The 15,776-nt window shown below is 38.0% G+C and overlaps 1 protein-coding gene across 7 annotated transcripts in view; it reads right to left on the bottom strand.

Annotated features, from left to right (window-relative positions):
- Positions 1–15,776, bottom strand: part of PLCE1 (phospholipase C epsilon 1) — a 167,047-nt gene that overhangs the window by 6,416 nt on the left and 144,855 nt on the right. For 5 of the 7 annotated variants that reach the window (XM_069796616.1, XM_069796615.1, XM_069796619.1 and 2 more), the window contains 11 exons: positions 15,090–15,131; positions 14,210–14,334; positions 13,371–13,488; positions 9,007–9,138; positions 7,538–7,828; positions 6,580–6,743; positions 5,388–5,649; positions 4,369–4,487; positions 3,071–3,199; positions 2,111–2,320; positions 126–287 (listed from right to left, as the gene is read on the bottom strand). In XM_069796616.1, the coding sequence (XP_069652717.1) occupies positions 126–287; positions 2,111–2,320; positions 3,071–3,199; positions 4,369–4,487; positions 5,388–5,649; positions 6,580–6,743; positions 7,538–7,828; positions 9,007–9,138; positions 13,371–13,488; positions 14,210–14,334; positions 15,090–15,131 (1,754 nt within the window). The remainder of the gene's footprint in view (positions 1–125; positions 288–2,110; positions 2,321–3,070; positions 3,200–4,368; positions 4,488–5,387; positions 5,650–6,579; positions 6,744–7,537; positions 7,829–9,006; positions 9,139–13,370; positions 13,489–14,209; positions 14,335–15,089; positions 15,132–15,776) is intronic. The other 2 variants (XM_069796617.1, XM_069796620.1) reach the window with 1 other exon arrangement.

A 15,776-nucleotide genomic window follows, 5' to 3' on the forward strand; every position in this document is an offset into this window, starting at 1 on the left:
AAAAGCAGGAAAAAAAGAAGGCACTCCCTGAGATTCAGGTTACTAAGCCGATTCCTCAGCTAGTGCTGAGAACCAACCTCCACCCTACATGTTACAGACCTACTAAATGGAAACGTGTTGCTTACCTGCTGTATGACATCCTGAGCTGTGCTGAAGCGGGGAGCTTTGATGACAGTGCGTGGCTGCTCTGGGGAGACGTCATGTACCTGAACAAAGAAACTGTCATCCTCAGAGCTGATGGCTGCATCTTCCTTTGCTTCTTGAAAGATGTTTCTCTCATTTAAATTCTATAGAAAAAAAGGAGAGCCAAATTAATTTACTTCAGAGTGGTAACATCATAGTTGGTGGTCACAAAAGGTTTTTAACACGTGAAAATTGGAGACTGTGCTGCTGCCCCAGCTCCATTTCATTAAAGGCAAGTCTTCTACGTAAGAGTTTTGACAAGTCACTACTGCTAATAATAAATACCTGTGTTTCTAAAAATCAGTGTCTGAAATACCTTTCTGAGTAGGCAAGGAATTGGAGACATATGCATAGTACCACATTATGCAAAAATGAACACTTAAATCCTTTATTTCCTTATGTATGCAAAATCATGTTTTGTCATGTAATGGTGGCATTATGATGGGAGATGGGAGAAAGTGTCCTCTTCTCTCCTTGTCCCTGCATGGAAGCCAAAAGAATTTAGAGAGCAAGAAGTCTGAGTGAACATTATCCTGTGGAGCAAGAGGAAGGCTGCTTCTCCGTCCTTTTTCAAGCTCTATGACTACTGCAGTTTTTAGACAGAATTCCCACCTGCATCTTCTCTCAGATAATGCATTTCTGTCCAACCCTTTGTAACATAGCTTGAATTCATAAGCTGTAAATACAGGCTGCGTTATCACACACTGCAAGTGGACCCATTCCTTGTTTTTCCATGCAAATTTGCAGCTTCATTTCTAGCTCCAAGTTCTGAGGCTGCTATCTGCAGAAAGGCTCAAAATTACAGATAATGCTTTGGGGTACTAGCACCACAGGACAGAACTACAGCATAATTTTCACATAATGCTAAGACAGATTCTAACCCATGTTTTCTGAAAGAATGGGGTTTGGCAGTGACACGTTTGTGGTCACATACACTTGAAAATTAAGTGTTGCAGTCAGCTGAATTCAGTAGGCTATTTCCACAAACAAATTTTACCTAGTAATTTTTTGCTCCAAAGATTAGAAATAGAGGAAAACTACAGATTTCTGTAATATAATGGTAATTTGTCAAATTGAAGCTTTATCAAAAGTTGTATCAAAATAATCAGTTAAAAATATATTTTTTCACTTTAAAGGATCCCAGAGTATCTCTGTCATTTGTGTATGTAAAATCTGTGTATATAAACATATGTGTACGTATATTACTGTGTTCAGACTAAGGAAGCATTATTATATGCTGAACTGACCACAACAGTGCCTCTGAAAATGAGATCAGTGTCTTTCTGCTTTTTTATATGTCTCTCACAAGCCTGGGCACTAGCATATTTTCAGGCTGTGCATGTTTTGCTCATAGTTTAAACTAAAGTAATTGCTCCATCTTCCTCTTTTAAATTAAAATAAATCACCTATTTCATTATTTTAGGCTATCATTGATAATTTAATCATCCTTTGAGGTTTTTAGAATTCTTTAATATTAAAATCCTTTCTGATTTTTCTGAACAGGGAAGAAGTTGCTGACATCTAAACTGACTGATAATTGTAGTCGAGTTCTGTTATCTATGATTCTTTGGTATTAACTATTATCTTTCTTTCTTTATATTAACTTCCTATCACATCAAAATCTAGATTTGCTTTAAATTAGAACTGTCAGTCAAAACAGTAAGCTAGTGGCATTGAACTGTTGACCAAGTGATTGATTAAACACCACATAGCTCACGCTAGAGCTGAGTGGAGTCAAGTTAGTGTCACACAGGTACATAGAGTCTAGTTGTGCTCACCCAAGAGTTATGTTTGGTTTTAAATGACGTACACAGCATTGACATTACTCACCAAGTAGTGAAACAAATACTGCACCCTTTTGTTTCCTGGTCCTAACAGGTATTTTTAGCTACCTTTGTAAATAACAATTTATCTAAAACAGACTTACTTCCTCTCGGGTTTTAAAGATAATCCTTCCAACATATCCTTCTTCTGGGAACCAACTGTTCAAAAGCTGCACTAGCCCTTCTTCAGGACCAATCACTCTCTGGAATGGTGGTTTTCTGCATTCACTCTTTTCTTTAGATATAAAGCTTTTCTCTTCCATCAGAAAATAGTCTGCAGCACATGACTCGGTGCCTTTTGTGGTAGCCAACAGCTAAGACAGACCACAATAAACACACAGCAATGAGAATGCTAAATATAAACACTGCATAATTAGTAGTTATAAATGAGAATGAATAAGGAAGCTTTAAGAATCAATAACTATTCTGATAGTGCAGGGAAGATTTCTGATGTCCTATTTATTATTCAGATATTTTACTCCAGGGTAATGTACTGTTCTCTTTAGCCTTGCCAAGCAGTTCAACTATTCCAGACAAGGCAGTACTATTTAAGCTTATTTCTGTCCTGTGTGGCTGGCCAGACAATTTATTCATAATCCCAGGACAGTACAGTCTTTTCCCACTGCTAGAATAACAATCCCTGTTGAGTTAACTGGTTTTTCTACTCACGAACTTAGCCCTCTAACTTTACTCTGTATTCCTTTGGTGCTCAAGTTCAAAGAATCGCACAGAAATGTTTGCGCTTGTTGTAAGGACAGCCCACTGCCTCTGTCAGAAAGACTGTTTTTCTCATCTGCTTATGCCCAAATATTAAAATACTAACAGGGAATGTGTTCTAAGATTATAAACCCATTCTCTGAAGCCAAGATGAGGAAAATTTCACTGATGATACTCTGTGTTTGCAATGTAATTAATTCTACCGCAATACATTTCTAAAGCACCTCCTTGCTGTGATGAATGGACTACATCGACCCTGCATGTGGGAAATGCAGGGAGACAAATGTCCAGAATGATGTTAGTGTTGATTCTTGCAATTAGAGTCTGCAATTCAGCGGGCAACGTACCTGATGGAGAAGCTGTGCAGCCGTGGTCCCCCCACTTATATTAAAAACAGTGAAAGGCTCTGGGCCTGGAATTCCATGAATTGTCACTTTGTAAGTCACAGCAGGTTTCCTTTCGACCATGCTAAACAACTGTTCGGGCAACATTCAACAGGTTACTGAATTGTTTTTACACAGGCCTGTTATTTTTAGGTTGCTTAAAAGAAACTGTACGCAGAAGTTGTAATGACCTTGACAGAGCAAAGCTATCGAACTAATACATGGCTCTTACAATACAGATCAAGGCATTAAACCCACCCCGCCCCCCCCCCCCCCAACCAACCCCCCAGAAGACCCCACCCCACCCTACCTTGAAGCTGAAGAGAAAGAAGAAAAAGGAAGTTTTCCAGTGAGAGTACATAACTGCCACTGGACAAAGGGTAGACCTCCATTGCTCATTATCCATTCTAGCTGAGCTCAGACTATTTGGATTCAGCATATGAATTAACTGGATGAAAATCTATAACTTCGTTTTACCCTCCAAATCATTTATGTTCCTTTCTGCCCCAGTAATTCACCAAGATACGTGTTCAGCACGTATTCACAGCAGGATAACATCTGCAACATATCTGCTGCACACACAGTAGCTCAGGAGGTTTTATCTAACACTTTAGGAATCAGCAAAATGATAATATACATGCTTAGAGTTACTAAAACACAAGTAACTCAGGTAACCTAACGTTACTAGCTATTTAAAAAAAAATACATCACACCCATAAATGGATACATACATACATCTTTTTATATATTATACACACATCTGTATGTGTAAGTATACATATTTTTACATATAAACATAAAGATGTACACACATATACATAAATATGCATGTATTTATGGAAATACAGACTCCATCTTTTCCTGTAACAGAATTCAATTTTATTCTCATTATCTCAAAGTTGTTGGTAATTTGCATCTTTTTTTGTCCCAAACACATTGCCTATGATTCATGCATAAAGGAATACATGAGCCAGCTTTGAACCTACTGTTCAACAACTCTCCTCCAGCACAGGAGTTCTTGTGCTATACCTAAGTACACCAAGAAGCCGGACTTTGAAAATATTTACCCTCCCATAGTTTCAGCCAGGTGGGATAACCTTACTTCCACCGAAGCCCAAAAGAATTAGGCATCAAGGTACTTCTGAAAAATGGGCAGGTTTAGAGGTTAACATCTTTGAACATTCTGGTTCTAGAAATCTTCAGACCATAGTAGTCATTAAGACAAGAATACATGGCATTCACAAAAAACCCAATTAAATTACCATCGATGCAGGCAGAGTGTTTCCAGAGGGACTTTCTTCCATTCTCCGACTGTTTATGAACAAACTAGAAATTTCCAATGCTTCATTGTGCAGGTTGTGAAGCTGGACGTGTCTATAGCCTAAAGAGAAAAAATCCTTCTGTAAGTACTTTGCCACATCCTAGGACACAAGTCTCATAAATGGAATTTCCCACACCTATAGGATTTAAAGCACTGTAACAACACTGCATTAACACTCTTTGTCTGTACAACAGTGTAACCCAAATGCTATGAACTGCTGAGTGGCTCATATAGCTGCCTACCTTTGTTTTGCCATATTATTCAATATATTCATAAATGATATAGCTAAAGATTAGAATATGAATGAAACAAGGACAAATTCTCACTGGGAAAATGCACGTCTGTGGCCATATCTCCTCATATACTGAGACCTCTCTGTGGTGTTACAGGAGCACAAAGCAAATGTGAAAGTATTTTTACCGTTCTGCTAAAGAGCTGCTGGCAATATGGAAACTCCCTCCCTCAGGTGCCACAGAATTCATGATGCTTCCTCATCTCTCTCTCACCTTTTTTCACCCTTCCTTCACCTCTCCTCCAGCTATGGCTGCGAAGAGTGCAAATCCCCTCTGCCCAGTGATCACCAGTCAACAACAGTTTCTTGGGCAAAGGACAAGGCAGGGAGTGAAACCACTCCACACTTCCTAAGGGAGCACCAAGTCTCAAGGTGAACACAACCTCACGACCACAGCTCAGGATCGGCGCAACTGCCTACAAGATGCCCCTGTCTCTGCAAGAGCACGGGGTCTGACTTTTTACAAGTCACTGGGGCAGCCTCCAGCTCCCAGGGAGTCTATTAGATCAGCATCATACTGCCAGGGCAAAGTATGTTGTCTGATATTTGCTCCCTGTCTCCTCTAGAAAAATGCAACCAGTTGATTAAAAATACCCCTCCAGCAGGACTCAGTCCAGGCGTCTGCTGCACCATTTTGGCGTAGGATGTCACTACAAACTATACTGTACCTCTTTTTAGAGCTTTTAGGGGAATGATTCTCTGAGCTGTTACCGCTGAGCTGTTATTTTCAACAACTGCAAACCGAAGAAAGACCAAATCTTCGAAGTGAACCCGGAAAAGGAACTGTTCATTCCACATGGGGTTGAGAGTGTTGCGATGAATGGGCTTTGTCCGGAAATGGCAGCTATCCAGAGGCATCCCCAGCACATCGATCTCAATGCACGGACTGCCCGTGCTATTGCTAGGGCAGACGTTCTGTCCAGACACAATCTGAAGCCGAGGAGTACACAGAGAAACCAATTAGTGGAGTAATTCTTTTACTGTCATGATTCTGAGCTAAATATTGTTTAGCACACTGCTAAGCACAGTTTGTTAACATGCTGATTTAATTACAACACTCCCCTACTTTGGGAATTGCCAGGGCAGTAACTTCAGAAGCAGAGCTGCTTCAACCCCCCCGCCATGTCATTGCTATGGTATCTTTCCTCTGAAAAAAATACACCATACATCACAAGTGTAACCATTCAAAGCATCTGAAAGTTAATCCAGAAAGAATGTACCAGTAACGTAGTCAAAAAGGATCAAATTTTCTTCTCCATTACTCTGGGGTGATGGCACTGACCTCTGGCTTGCTTTGGCATACACAACAGAAGAATTAGGTGTGCAATGACCGCAGCTGGGAGAATTTTGATTCTTATGAATCTCACTTTTCTGAAACATTTCCTGGAAGGGACTAGCTTCTTAGAATACCTTTTTTTTTGGCCATAAATCCATTAATTATATATCTTACTATATAACTTTTAAAAAGATATATTTTTTTTAAGATTCAGTACAGCTTTTCATAATGGCTTTTTGTGTTGCTTCTCAAGTGTTCACAAACATGTGAAACATCCAGGCGCACATATAATTTTACACAGTTGTGTAGTCACAGGGAAAATGCTTTCAGGACTGGGTTTCAACAAATATTGTGAAGGAAACAATGAAAGTAACTATGGATACAAACCAGCCAATAAAATAAAATAAAGACAATTATTTGCTCCTTCCCCCTCCAATTTCTGTTAGTTATGCTGACCTTCAAAAGTACAAGCAATAACTAAAGGTTCAATCTTTTCATACACAAGCATGATGGGTTAAACTGTAGTTAAAAGTTGTCTACTTCTATCTGTTTGGCTGTATGAAATTCCCTTTTAATTTACTTACTGTTAAAGAATATATAGCTGGTTCCTTATTATCAAGATCTCTTTCTAATGGACAAAACTGCTGGTACATTGAACAATTTTTATCCCACAGAACAGGAGGTTTCAAAACATATCCACATCCACCATTAGCCTCAAACATCGCTGCATTAAGTTGCAGAGGAAGATCTGTGAAAGTAAGGCAGCCAAAATTGACAAAGAGCAATGGTACAATGGAAAAACTGTAACAGTGAAGACAAGGACATGTTTTAAGTATTTTTTCTTTTTAGTTGTGTACTATCAATTCATTCTTGGTTTTCAGAGACAGCTGTAATTTATGTATCCAATCTATCCAATATTTATACAAAACTATAAGAGCAGTTCATTCTTTTCTATCCCTTTCTGTTGTCTTTATCCAACTGTAGGGCTTACCTACACTTACTCTCTGAGATGTTTCTAGGTATTTTCCCTGAACTGCAGAATGAAAAAAGCATTAACTGTGTAGCTTTGTAGATGACTTAATGGATTCCCCATCAAAAAGGTGAAGGAACACAAGATAGGATAGAAAATGGCCCAAAAATGTTTTTGATCAACATTAAACCAGTATCCAAGGTGGCACTTTTAAGTAAAAAATAGTTCAGTACCTTTTTATACTTGAAATTATCAGAAAGGGATAACAGCTACTTGAACTGGGGAAAAAAAACAACCTTCAGCAATAAAATAAAAATAAAAATGGAAGGTGTTGCTGTCCAGGCGCTTCTGTGCTATCAGGAGATCTGCTGTATTGGCATAAAGCTCCTGAACTCTGGGATCACTACTCTCAAGGACCAGATTGTGATGGTATGAACCTGCTTGTGGTGGGGCGCGCAGACAGGCACATACCCTCGTGATAGGGGTAAAAGCAAACGTTAAATACAAATTCACAGTTTAAGGACTTATTTCACGTTTAAAATATATCAGAATGTGTGTTCGTGTACCCATACCATCTGTTTGGTAGTTAAGAGCCACGAGCTGTATGCCATGGAGCCAGAAGATCAGTGGATGGGGATTTGAGGAGTCAATGCGCGTGGCAGCGGGGTAGGTCCTCAGGAGCTGACAGGTGGTGTGCTGGATCAGCTTCTGAGAGTACCGCCTGCACAGCCGCTTGGCAGCGTTCTCATTCAGGGAGGAGATATGATAGCACTTGGGCGTCCTTATGATAGCACTGAGAGAAGCTGGAGAGTTGTAAGGAGAGCAAGGATCTTCCCAGGTCTGCCGCATCACGTCAAAAGGACCTGGAAAATAAACAGTACCCTCAAGTTACAGCTGCAAATCCAGAGACTCCAAAAATTCAATGTTTTCTAGTGAAGTATGTGTGCATACTTTGGTTATTGGAGAAAAAGGTGATCCTGGAACATGACGTTACTCAGTGTAAGTGTCACATTCCTTCTTATACAGTAAGAACAATCCATGAAGGGAAACATAATGTTCAAGTACTGAAATGATACCGTGATTAGATGTGCTAACAACCATTTCCATAAATAAATACTTAATTGGCATTTGTCTGAATAAAATAAAGGAATGAAATTCTATTCTTCCCATTTATACATTTCACATGACGAAGAAAGGCAAGATTGAAACTCATCTGGTAAGTCTCCAAACAGGCAGTCTACAGAAGCCATAAGAGTTAGGGGACAAAGCCAGCAAAATACTTATATCCTTTACAATTAGGCACTAGACTTCTTCATTTTTAGGACACTGGCCTCTAGAAGGGAACTGAATCTGTCTGCTGCAGCCATGCCCTTGGGCTGAAAGAAATGCAATGTTCCTTGAGCCAGAAAATGAGTACAAGAAAGGGTACAACTCTGTAACTTTCTGTTTATGGCAGTCACCTGAAAGGCAGGGGTCTGGGTCTCATCCCTGCTTCAGAACCTTTTCTGTACTTTCTTTGTATTTCTTTATATCTGTTCATATGCAGAAGTACAATTTCCAAATTCACAAACTGAATCACCTGTGGAGCCTAAATACCTCCAAGGTGGAACGTGGGAGTTTGCACAATTACACGTTTGGATTTGGCTGAATTTTAGGCAATTAAGTCCTACTTCAGACACTAAAAATCCTTTTCTGGATCCAGCCCAACAGTTCTGCCTTCCATTTGTACTTTGAAAATACTCATTCACACCTTTTAAAATACAAACTTTAAGATACATCACTTAAAATGTATGTTAGTTTTGAATCATTTATGAATTAGGGTCTTCATACTCCTGACCAAGTAATCCTATTTTAACATTCCACACTCAACACTTTGGTTATAATAGTGTTACTGTAATAGCTGCTGTGCTAAAGAAAAAACATTCCGAAGTTCAACATCTTACACATTGTCAAGTATTTGATCTTTAACAACTTGGTCTGGTACATGTGTTGGATTAGAGAGTCATTCCACGTGACTGGTGAAAGAAGATGCTAACTTTACCTTTTCCAGATGCTTTGGCAAGAGTAGCTGACTCCCCAGGGCTCAGCCTGCCAGGATTGTTGCCAAAAATGGACTTCCTGCTTTTTCTTTCTTTTCCTCTGCTAGAGCCAGATGGGTTTAGAGTTGACAAGCCTGTTCCCATAAATGTAAAATAAATGAGCCAAAAAACATGACCAAGAGGGCATGACATTTTCCATCATATTTTACATTATTTTTGAAGGCATGAATACTCCTGTTATATAGTACACAGGGCAAGCAGTGTATTTTTCTCCAAAATTTAATTTTAACATCTTTACATACATACATGCCTTTATATGTGTATATATTATGTATGTTTATATAGAAAATGTATATTAAAAGTTTTATGAAGCAATACAATATACAGTTATCTCTCTATGATATAACTTTTCTCCATTTTACTTTTTGACTTGAGGAAGGTAGTGGCTCTGTCTCAAATAACCAAATGGTCCTAATTAATAGTAAAAAAATCTGCAGTAACAGTCCCTACGTATTCATCCTTAGAATAATTTAAAAAATTATCCTGTTTACAAAAGCAATAAATCTGTACAGTAGTGAATATCATGGAATTCATCTAGGATAGGATACCTACATAATTAAATAAATGCAAGAATATGATTTAAAGATACAATGTAAAGGAGCAAGCCCAAATGCTGTTGGTTAAACAGTTTAACCTCAAGATGTTTTCAGAGTTTTCTTCTTCTGTTTAGAATTTGTATTTCAATGATGGGAAATATGGTAGGTGTGCAAAATCCATTAAGCATTTAATAGCCAGTATATACTGGAAGTGGAACTGGAAAGCTCTAGTATAGCTATTATTTAAACATACGCATTCTAGCAAAATAATCATTAAAATCATGATCTAAATCCCAGTGAAGTAAACAGACTTAATCTCCCTTAAGGTCAGTTTCTTTCTGTCGACCTGGAGAGAGCACATGGCAGACCAAAATTAATGGAAGTCAAAATGCACAATAGTTATTCTGACACCCACAGCAGTGAGGTGTGGGATGCTCCGAGAGACCCAAGATGCATTTGTGATATAAAATATAACAAAGCAAGTACCCTGTTATTTGCCTAACTGTGACTCATAAAACCACCCTCACGAACTCACATCAATTCACACCTGCCTAAAGACAGTTCTGGATTTAATACTAATATTTCAACTACAAATGTAAATCACAAGGAGGACACACTGGACGCTCTTCTACTGAAGTCTGTCCACAGCTGTAAATTTTCAGCTCTTAATCTTTACGGCATGTCTACATGTACTTAGTAAAATTATGCTCATAGTTTCAATGGAACTGCTTGGGTTAGTAAAATTCAGGATATACATAAATGTTTTCAGCATTGGAGATGGACTGTCTCTTTGGGCCAAAGCATACACATAAACCACAGAAAATGGTAGAAGCTGAGATAAAGGAATATGAACTGACTAGAAGAATGAGGAGTTATGCACTGTGTGCTTCCAGCACTATTTAATTCCAGTTTTCAGTGGATCAAATGGATTTGGCAAGCAAGATCCAGGTTTCAAAATCCTGTTGTGGAGACAGTCACTGAGGAAACAGAGTAACCTCATAAATCACCAGGGAGTGCAATACAAAACACCAGGGTCAACGGAGCCCAGTGTGACGGCCACACGGTAAGCTGCAGCTGGGAGTTTTCTTTCAGTCTTTCCCATGGCCATGCTTTGCATATGACACACCTCCTCCCAGAGGCAAGCTCCATTTTTCACTCCAATTTAAACTTGACTCCAAGATACAGCATCACCTATTCACAGAATCATAAATTCATAAAATCATGGAGGTTGGCAAGGATCTGGAATTCATCTGGTCCAATGCTCTGGTCAAAGCAGGACCAGCTTAGATCCTACTATACTGCACGTAAATCCTATCATTCTACCATAATGACAGAGTAAAGAGTTTGTATATCCCTCCACCCCTATGCTATATCCTTCAAGTTACAGAATTTAGTGCCTGTCTCTCATGTTAGATATAACCACACTGCTTTACTGCTTTTAGATTTTTAATCCAGAGGATGGCAAACTTCTCTGCCCTTCTTATACTAACCATGCTAAAGTAACAGGTTAAACTGTAATTGCCACCTTCTCACCACGTGTTCCAGACCAACAGCCAGTTAGTCTGCAGGTTTGCAGACCTTGAAAAAGAATTTACAGAACTTTTGTATGTAGGGTGCCCTTTTTTATGTTCACTTTAATTGCTTAAAAAGTGATACCATAGGGGCAGATAGTCTGATACAATGGAGATGGTGACTGATTTTCATGCTGGTTAGCTCAGGTGACTCCCTGCTCTCTGCGCTTGATTGTGCAGATCCTCTTTTCATCTACTCGACTTTCTCTACTTATTTTGTAAGGATCCTCAGCACCAAGGCAACGAGCCACGTGCCAGTGGGTTACAGTAGTACTGTGCTCAAGTATGCTTCACTGCCCTCATCTCGGGTGACCCAAAAGAACAGACCTTCACCCTCTTACAATGGTATGATGATATCCAACAGACTGAAACTGAAGTTAAGAAAGAACTGTAAGGGTCACAAACCACTGAAACAACCAGAGCTGTGGTGGGTTCCTTGTTACCAGAGATTTTATAAACAAGAAATGTTATTTTCTTGACATGATAAATTCTGTTTTGACCAGGAAGCACTTAGGGAAGTCTGTGTTACTCAGTACAAGTAATGGTCCTTGTCCTTTTTTATAGTCACAAATCACTGATTAACATTCAGGGACATAGGCAACTGTAAACACAGAATAGAAATATGTGAAGACAGGAGAACTAAAATATTTACACCACTGATCAGCCACTGACATGAATTCTGCCCTCCCTATTCCCAAACCCTTGCATTTTCTGAGTTGGTTAGGAACCCAGTCAATAGAGCTACATAGTCATGGATCTACCAGCCTTGTTCTCATTATTAATGGGCAATATTGGGGTATGGCAGTGCACCATGTCTGTGCCCTCTAGCTGAGCAGAAGAATCAAATCAGTAGCATGGTGGCCATGGAAGTCTACATATCTTGCAGAGAAGGCAGTGTTTGTCTCTAAGGAGACAAAGTCTGTTGGAAAACTAATTTTACAGCTTCATGTGTTCACCTGTGAAAGGAACTATTTTTCCTAATTGTTCTATTCATGTCCCCTTTAAATCAAGAGGAAGAAATCCAACAAGGAAAGCAGGTATTTCTTTTCTATCTGAAATTACATTTAAAAACTGAAATACTTTAAAGTTTCCTTAGAACATCAGAACTTTCTTGTGTGTCAAAATGCTTGGAACAACTTAAACTATCTCTGTTTAATCTTGGATATCATTCTTTAAAAGAAAATATTTTATTTGAAAGATATCTCATTGCAGATTTCATTAAAAGGAGTATCAGATTTGAATTTTTAGAAGTTATTATTTTTACAAGTGACACCTACAATTCTTAAAGTTACAGAAGATTATAAAAGAATGTCTCTCCATTTTTCAGCATGTTTATCTTGCCTATTTGACACTATTTTATGTTTGGATAGCTTCTCTAATCTGATTATAGTTCTATTTGTATAAGATCATGATTTGGCACAATTGTTCACTTTTCCACAGAGAACCACTCCATTAAAAAGCAGATTTTTTCATTCAAAACATTAAACACATCAATAAACAATAAATTCTCAATTTAAAAGTATTTATGTACACGGTATGAGCCAAAACATACTCAATCTTGTGTTTCAGTACTGAACGAGTAACTATCAGTGATTTACTCTTCAGTTACTCCCTCTCCTTTTCCTCTGCAAACATTATTCTTCCTACTGTACAAAAGACTCTCCTATTTCCTTAACCCCTTCCATAAAGAGTGTGTGTAAGCATGCCATCAGCTGTCCTCACCTGCCCCATGAAAAGGCTGCTTTACCCCTCCTATCCACTTAGGAAAGAACAGAAGATGCAGCTGTAGACAAAGGTGGAACGCACTAAAGTGAGGTCACTTAAAGAAATGTGACAAGTTCTTCCTGTAAGGTTTTAAGAATATTTTCCTTCCTAATTCAGTAGGTCCTTACATGGAATCTCGGAACTCTTAAGATAAAGCTTTCTGTTGTCTGTAATTTGGCAATGAAGCAGTTGTCTAAGTTGTGAAGACTGGCAAATTTCACTTTTGTAAACATTTTAATATGACAAACAATATGTCTTCACATAATTTATGAATACTACTTCTCAGCCAGGAGCTATTATTATGTAGACTACCAAATCAAGAAAAAAGCTCCTCGACTACTTCAGTTTGAAAATGCTCATACTAATTCAAAACATAAGCATAATGTCTCCAAGAATTAGAAAGCTTAAAGCAGTAAAACAGGACAGTGTACTTACCAGGGAACTTTACAGCTTGACAGTAAATGACAAGATCTGATAGCTCTGGAGCTATCTGTCTGCTTTCCTTCTTATTTTGCGGAAGATAGAATTCTTCACCCAGCTCCATGTCGTAAACCTAAGTGACAATTCCAAGAACATGTAATAATAAAATCACTGAATGTGAAAGTACTCTTGCATATCTCACTTATGTCCTTAAAATACTTTATCTCATTCTTCCTGTGTGGTTTACTGTCTTCACCTAACACATCTCCATGTGCAGGTTTATGCATCAATACCTGTTATTGATGCTGCGGTAGTGCACAAAGGCCTCAATCAGAGTCAGTTCTACAAACATTTAGACAAAAACCATCTGTGTTCAGTAGAAACTACAATTTGCTAAACAGCAATGCACTGGTTCAGTTGTCAGATGATTTAATATAAGGTAATGTGGCCATCTGCTATCACAGTGCAGCATTTTAAAGTTATTTAGGTACACAAAGATGCTGAAGATTCAGATGAAATCTTCAGTTCCATTGATTTTAATGGAAAACAGTTATCTAAATAAACTTCAGGATCTAGCCTCAATGAAGTCTTTCACTGAGAGCAACAACAGTTAAAATTTTCAGCCAAACAGCCTGTATACACAATAGCCTCTGAGGACTTTTCTTGAACAGTATGTTGCGCATTTGTTCTATTTAATCTATTTTCTCTGGTGTGTTTCCATGCTTTCTACTATTTGTCTTCATTAAAGCACATTTGCCATCTGATGTCTCAGTTACCTAAACTGCTCAAATTCTTTTGAGGCTAGTTATATATCAAAGTGTGGCTGAGAAGAAAGCGGGAAAAAGCAGAACTACCTTTCCTTTATTATTGTAAGTAGAACAATCAGCCTTCTTTATTCGTTTGGCAGTCTCTTCATTATATTCAAACTGCAGTTTATCACTTGTTAATTTATTCTCAGGTCGGTCTTCAAGAATGTTATCTAAAAATTAATGGGATTTTAATAAACATAAAGCCAAACAATTTCAACTGGAAAATTAATTTGAATTAACAATATTTGTGGACAATGCTGTGAATCTGAATAACCAGATGCCAAAATAATGCATTTACTGGTCAAAGCATTCTTTTTTAGTACTAACTTTCTACTTCAAAAATTTAATGCTCGGCTTTGGTTAATATGTTGCACTTCTTTTAAAGCCCATCCTTTTGTGCTCAGAAGATGCTTAAAACAAAATCAGCTAATGAATTAATCTTGCAATCTGAAAACAACTGATATTCCTGAACAACAAAGAATTGCTCAAGTCCAAACACAATTAACCACACCAAACATGTACACATCTTTGTACAGCGAGTTTTGGCTTTCCTCTCCTTATGTTCACCATGAACAAATATTTTTTACATCTACAGAAATTCCTCTTCAAAGCTGCATATTTATCAGAGAATAACACACCTAGTAATTTGGTCTTTCTGGACCAAAATACTGTAACTGTCACAAAAGGAATGGTTTTGTTTCATTCCTGATATTCCTGATGCTTTGACCATATTCTTTTTATGCATAACCAGTGCCACACATGCAGCCTTCTAACAGTTCCTGACCAGTTAACAATGCCATATAAAAATATCTGATTGCATTTTTAATATGAAGTAGAAACCATATATTCACACTGTCACATTTAACAGGCTGGAGATGCAGTGCTGATTTCATGCAGTTAAAATGCTCAACCAAATGGCCTTTACCTTCCTGGCTGTTAGGAGCAGGAGAAGCATTAAGGACATCAGCTACAGGGAAACGGAGTCAGAGAGGGAATAAGAGTAAAGGAAATTAAGATTTACAGCCAGAGAAATGAAAATTAAGTTGTAAAACTATTAGCCTTACGCAAACCTAATGTATCAGTAAGGAAAATAAAACTGAAAATCTTTTAGAAAGTTTTCAGACCATTATTTAGATTAGTTTTGCCAAAATATTAATGTAATTAAAGATCCCAAAGAATAATAATTGTAATAAAGCAGTAAACCATGCTGCAGATTCCTTCATATATTGGAAGACGTGAATGTTTCTTGCTAGCTTCAGATTTCTCAAACTTTCTCTTAACTAGAACATTGCTGAAACATCACTTACTGCAGTTAGCTCGCAATATTTTCCTGGCAAATCTGTTAACAGAGATCTAAGTTTTTCACAGCAATTTACATCTACACTATCTCCACCCTGTCGCACACAAGGAGTATTCCCAAGCAGCCAGTTAGGCCAACTTTCTAGCAAAATGCAACTGAAGGCAACACTGGCACCAAACTCATAAATTTTCATATTAGCATAAATAATACTGCTATCCCACAAGCAGTGTCAGGTCCTGAACTGCATTCATTAATTTTGTGACTATTTTTTAAGTCATTAAACACAGAAGCAAGTAACTTAAATAAGAGACC

Source organism: Haliaeetus albicilla, chromosome 11 (assembly GCF_947461875.1).
Source record: "Haliaeetus albicilla chromosome 11, bHalAlb1.1, whole genome shotgun sequence".
Classification (NCBI taxonomy): Eukaryota; Metazoa; Chordata; class Aves; order Accipitriformes; family Accipitridae; genus Haliaeetus; species Haliaeetus albicilla.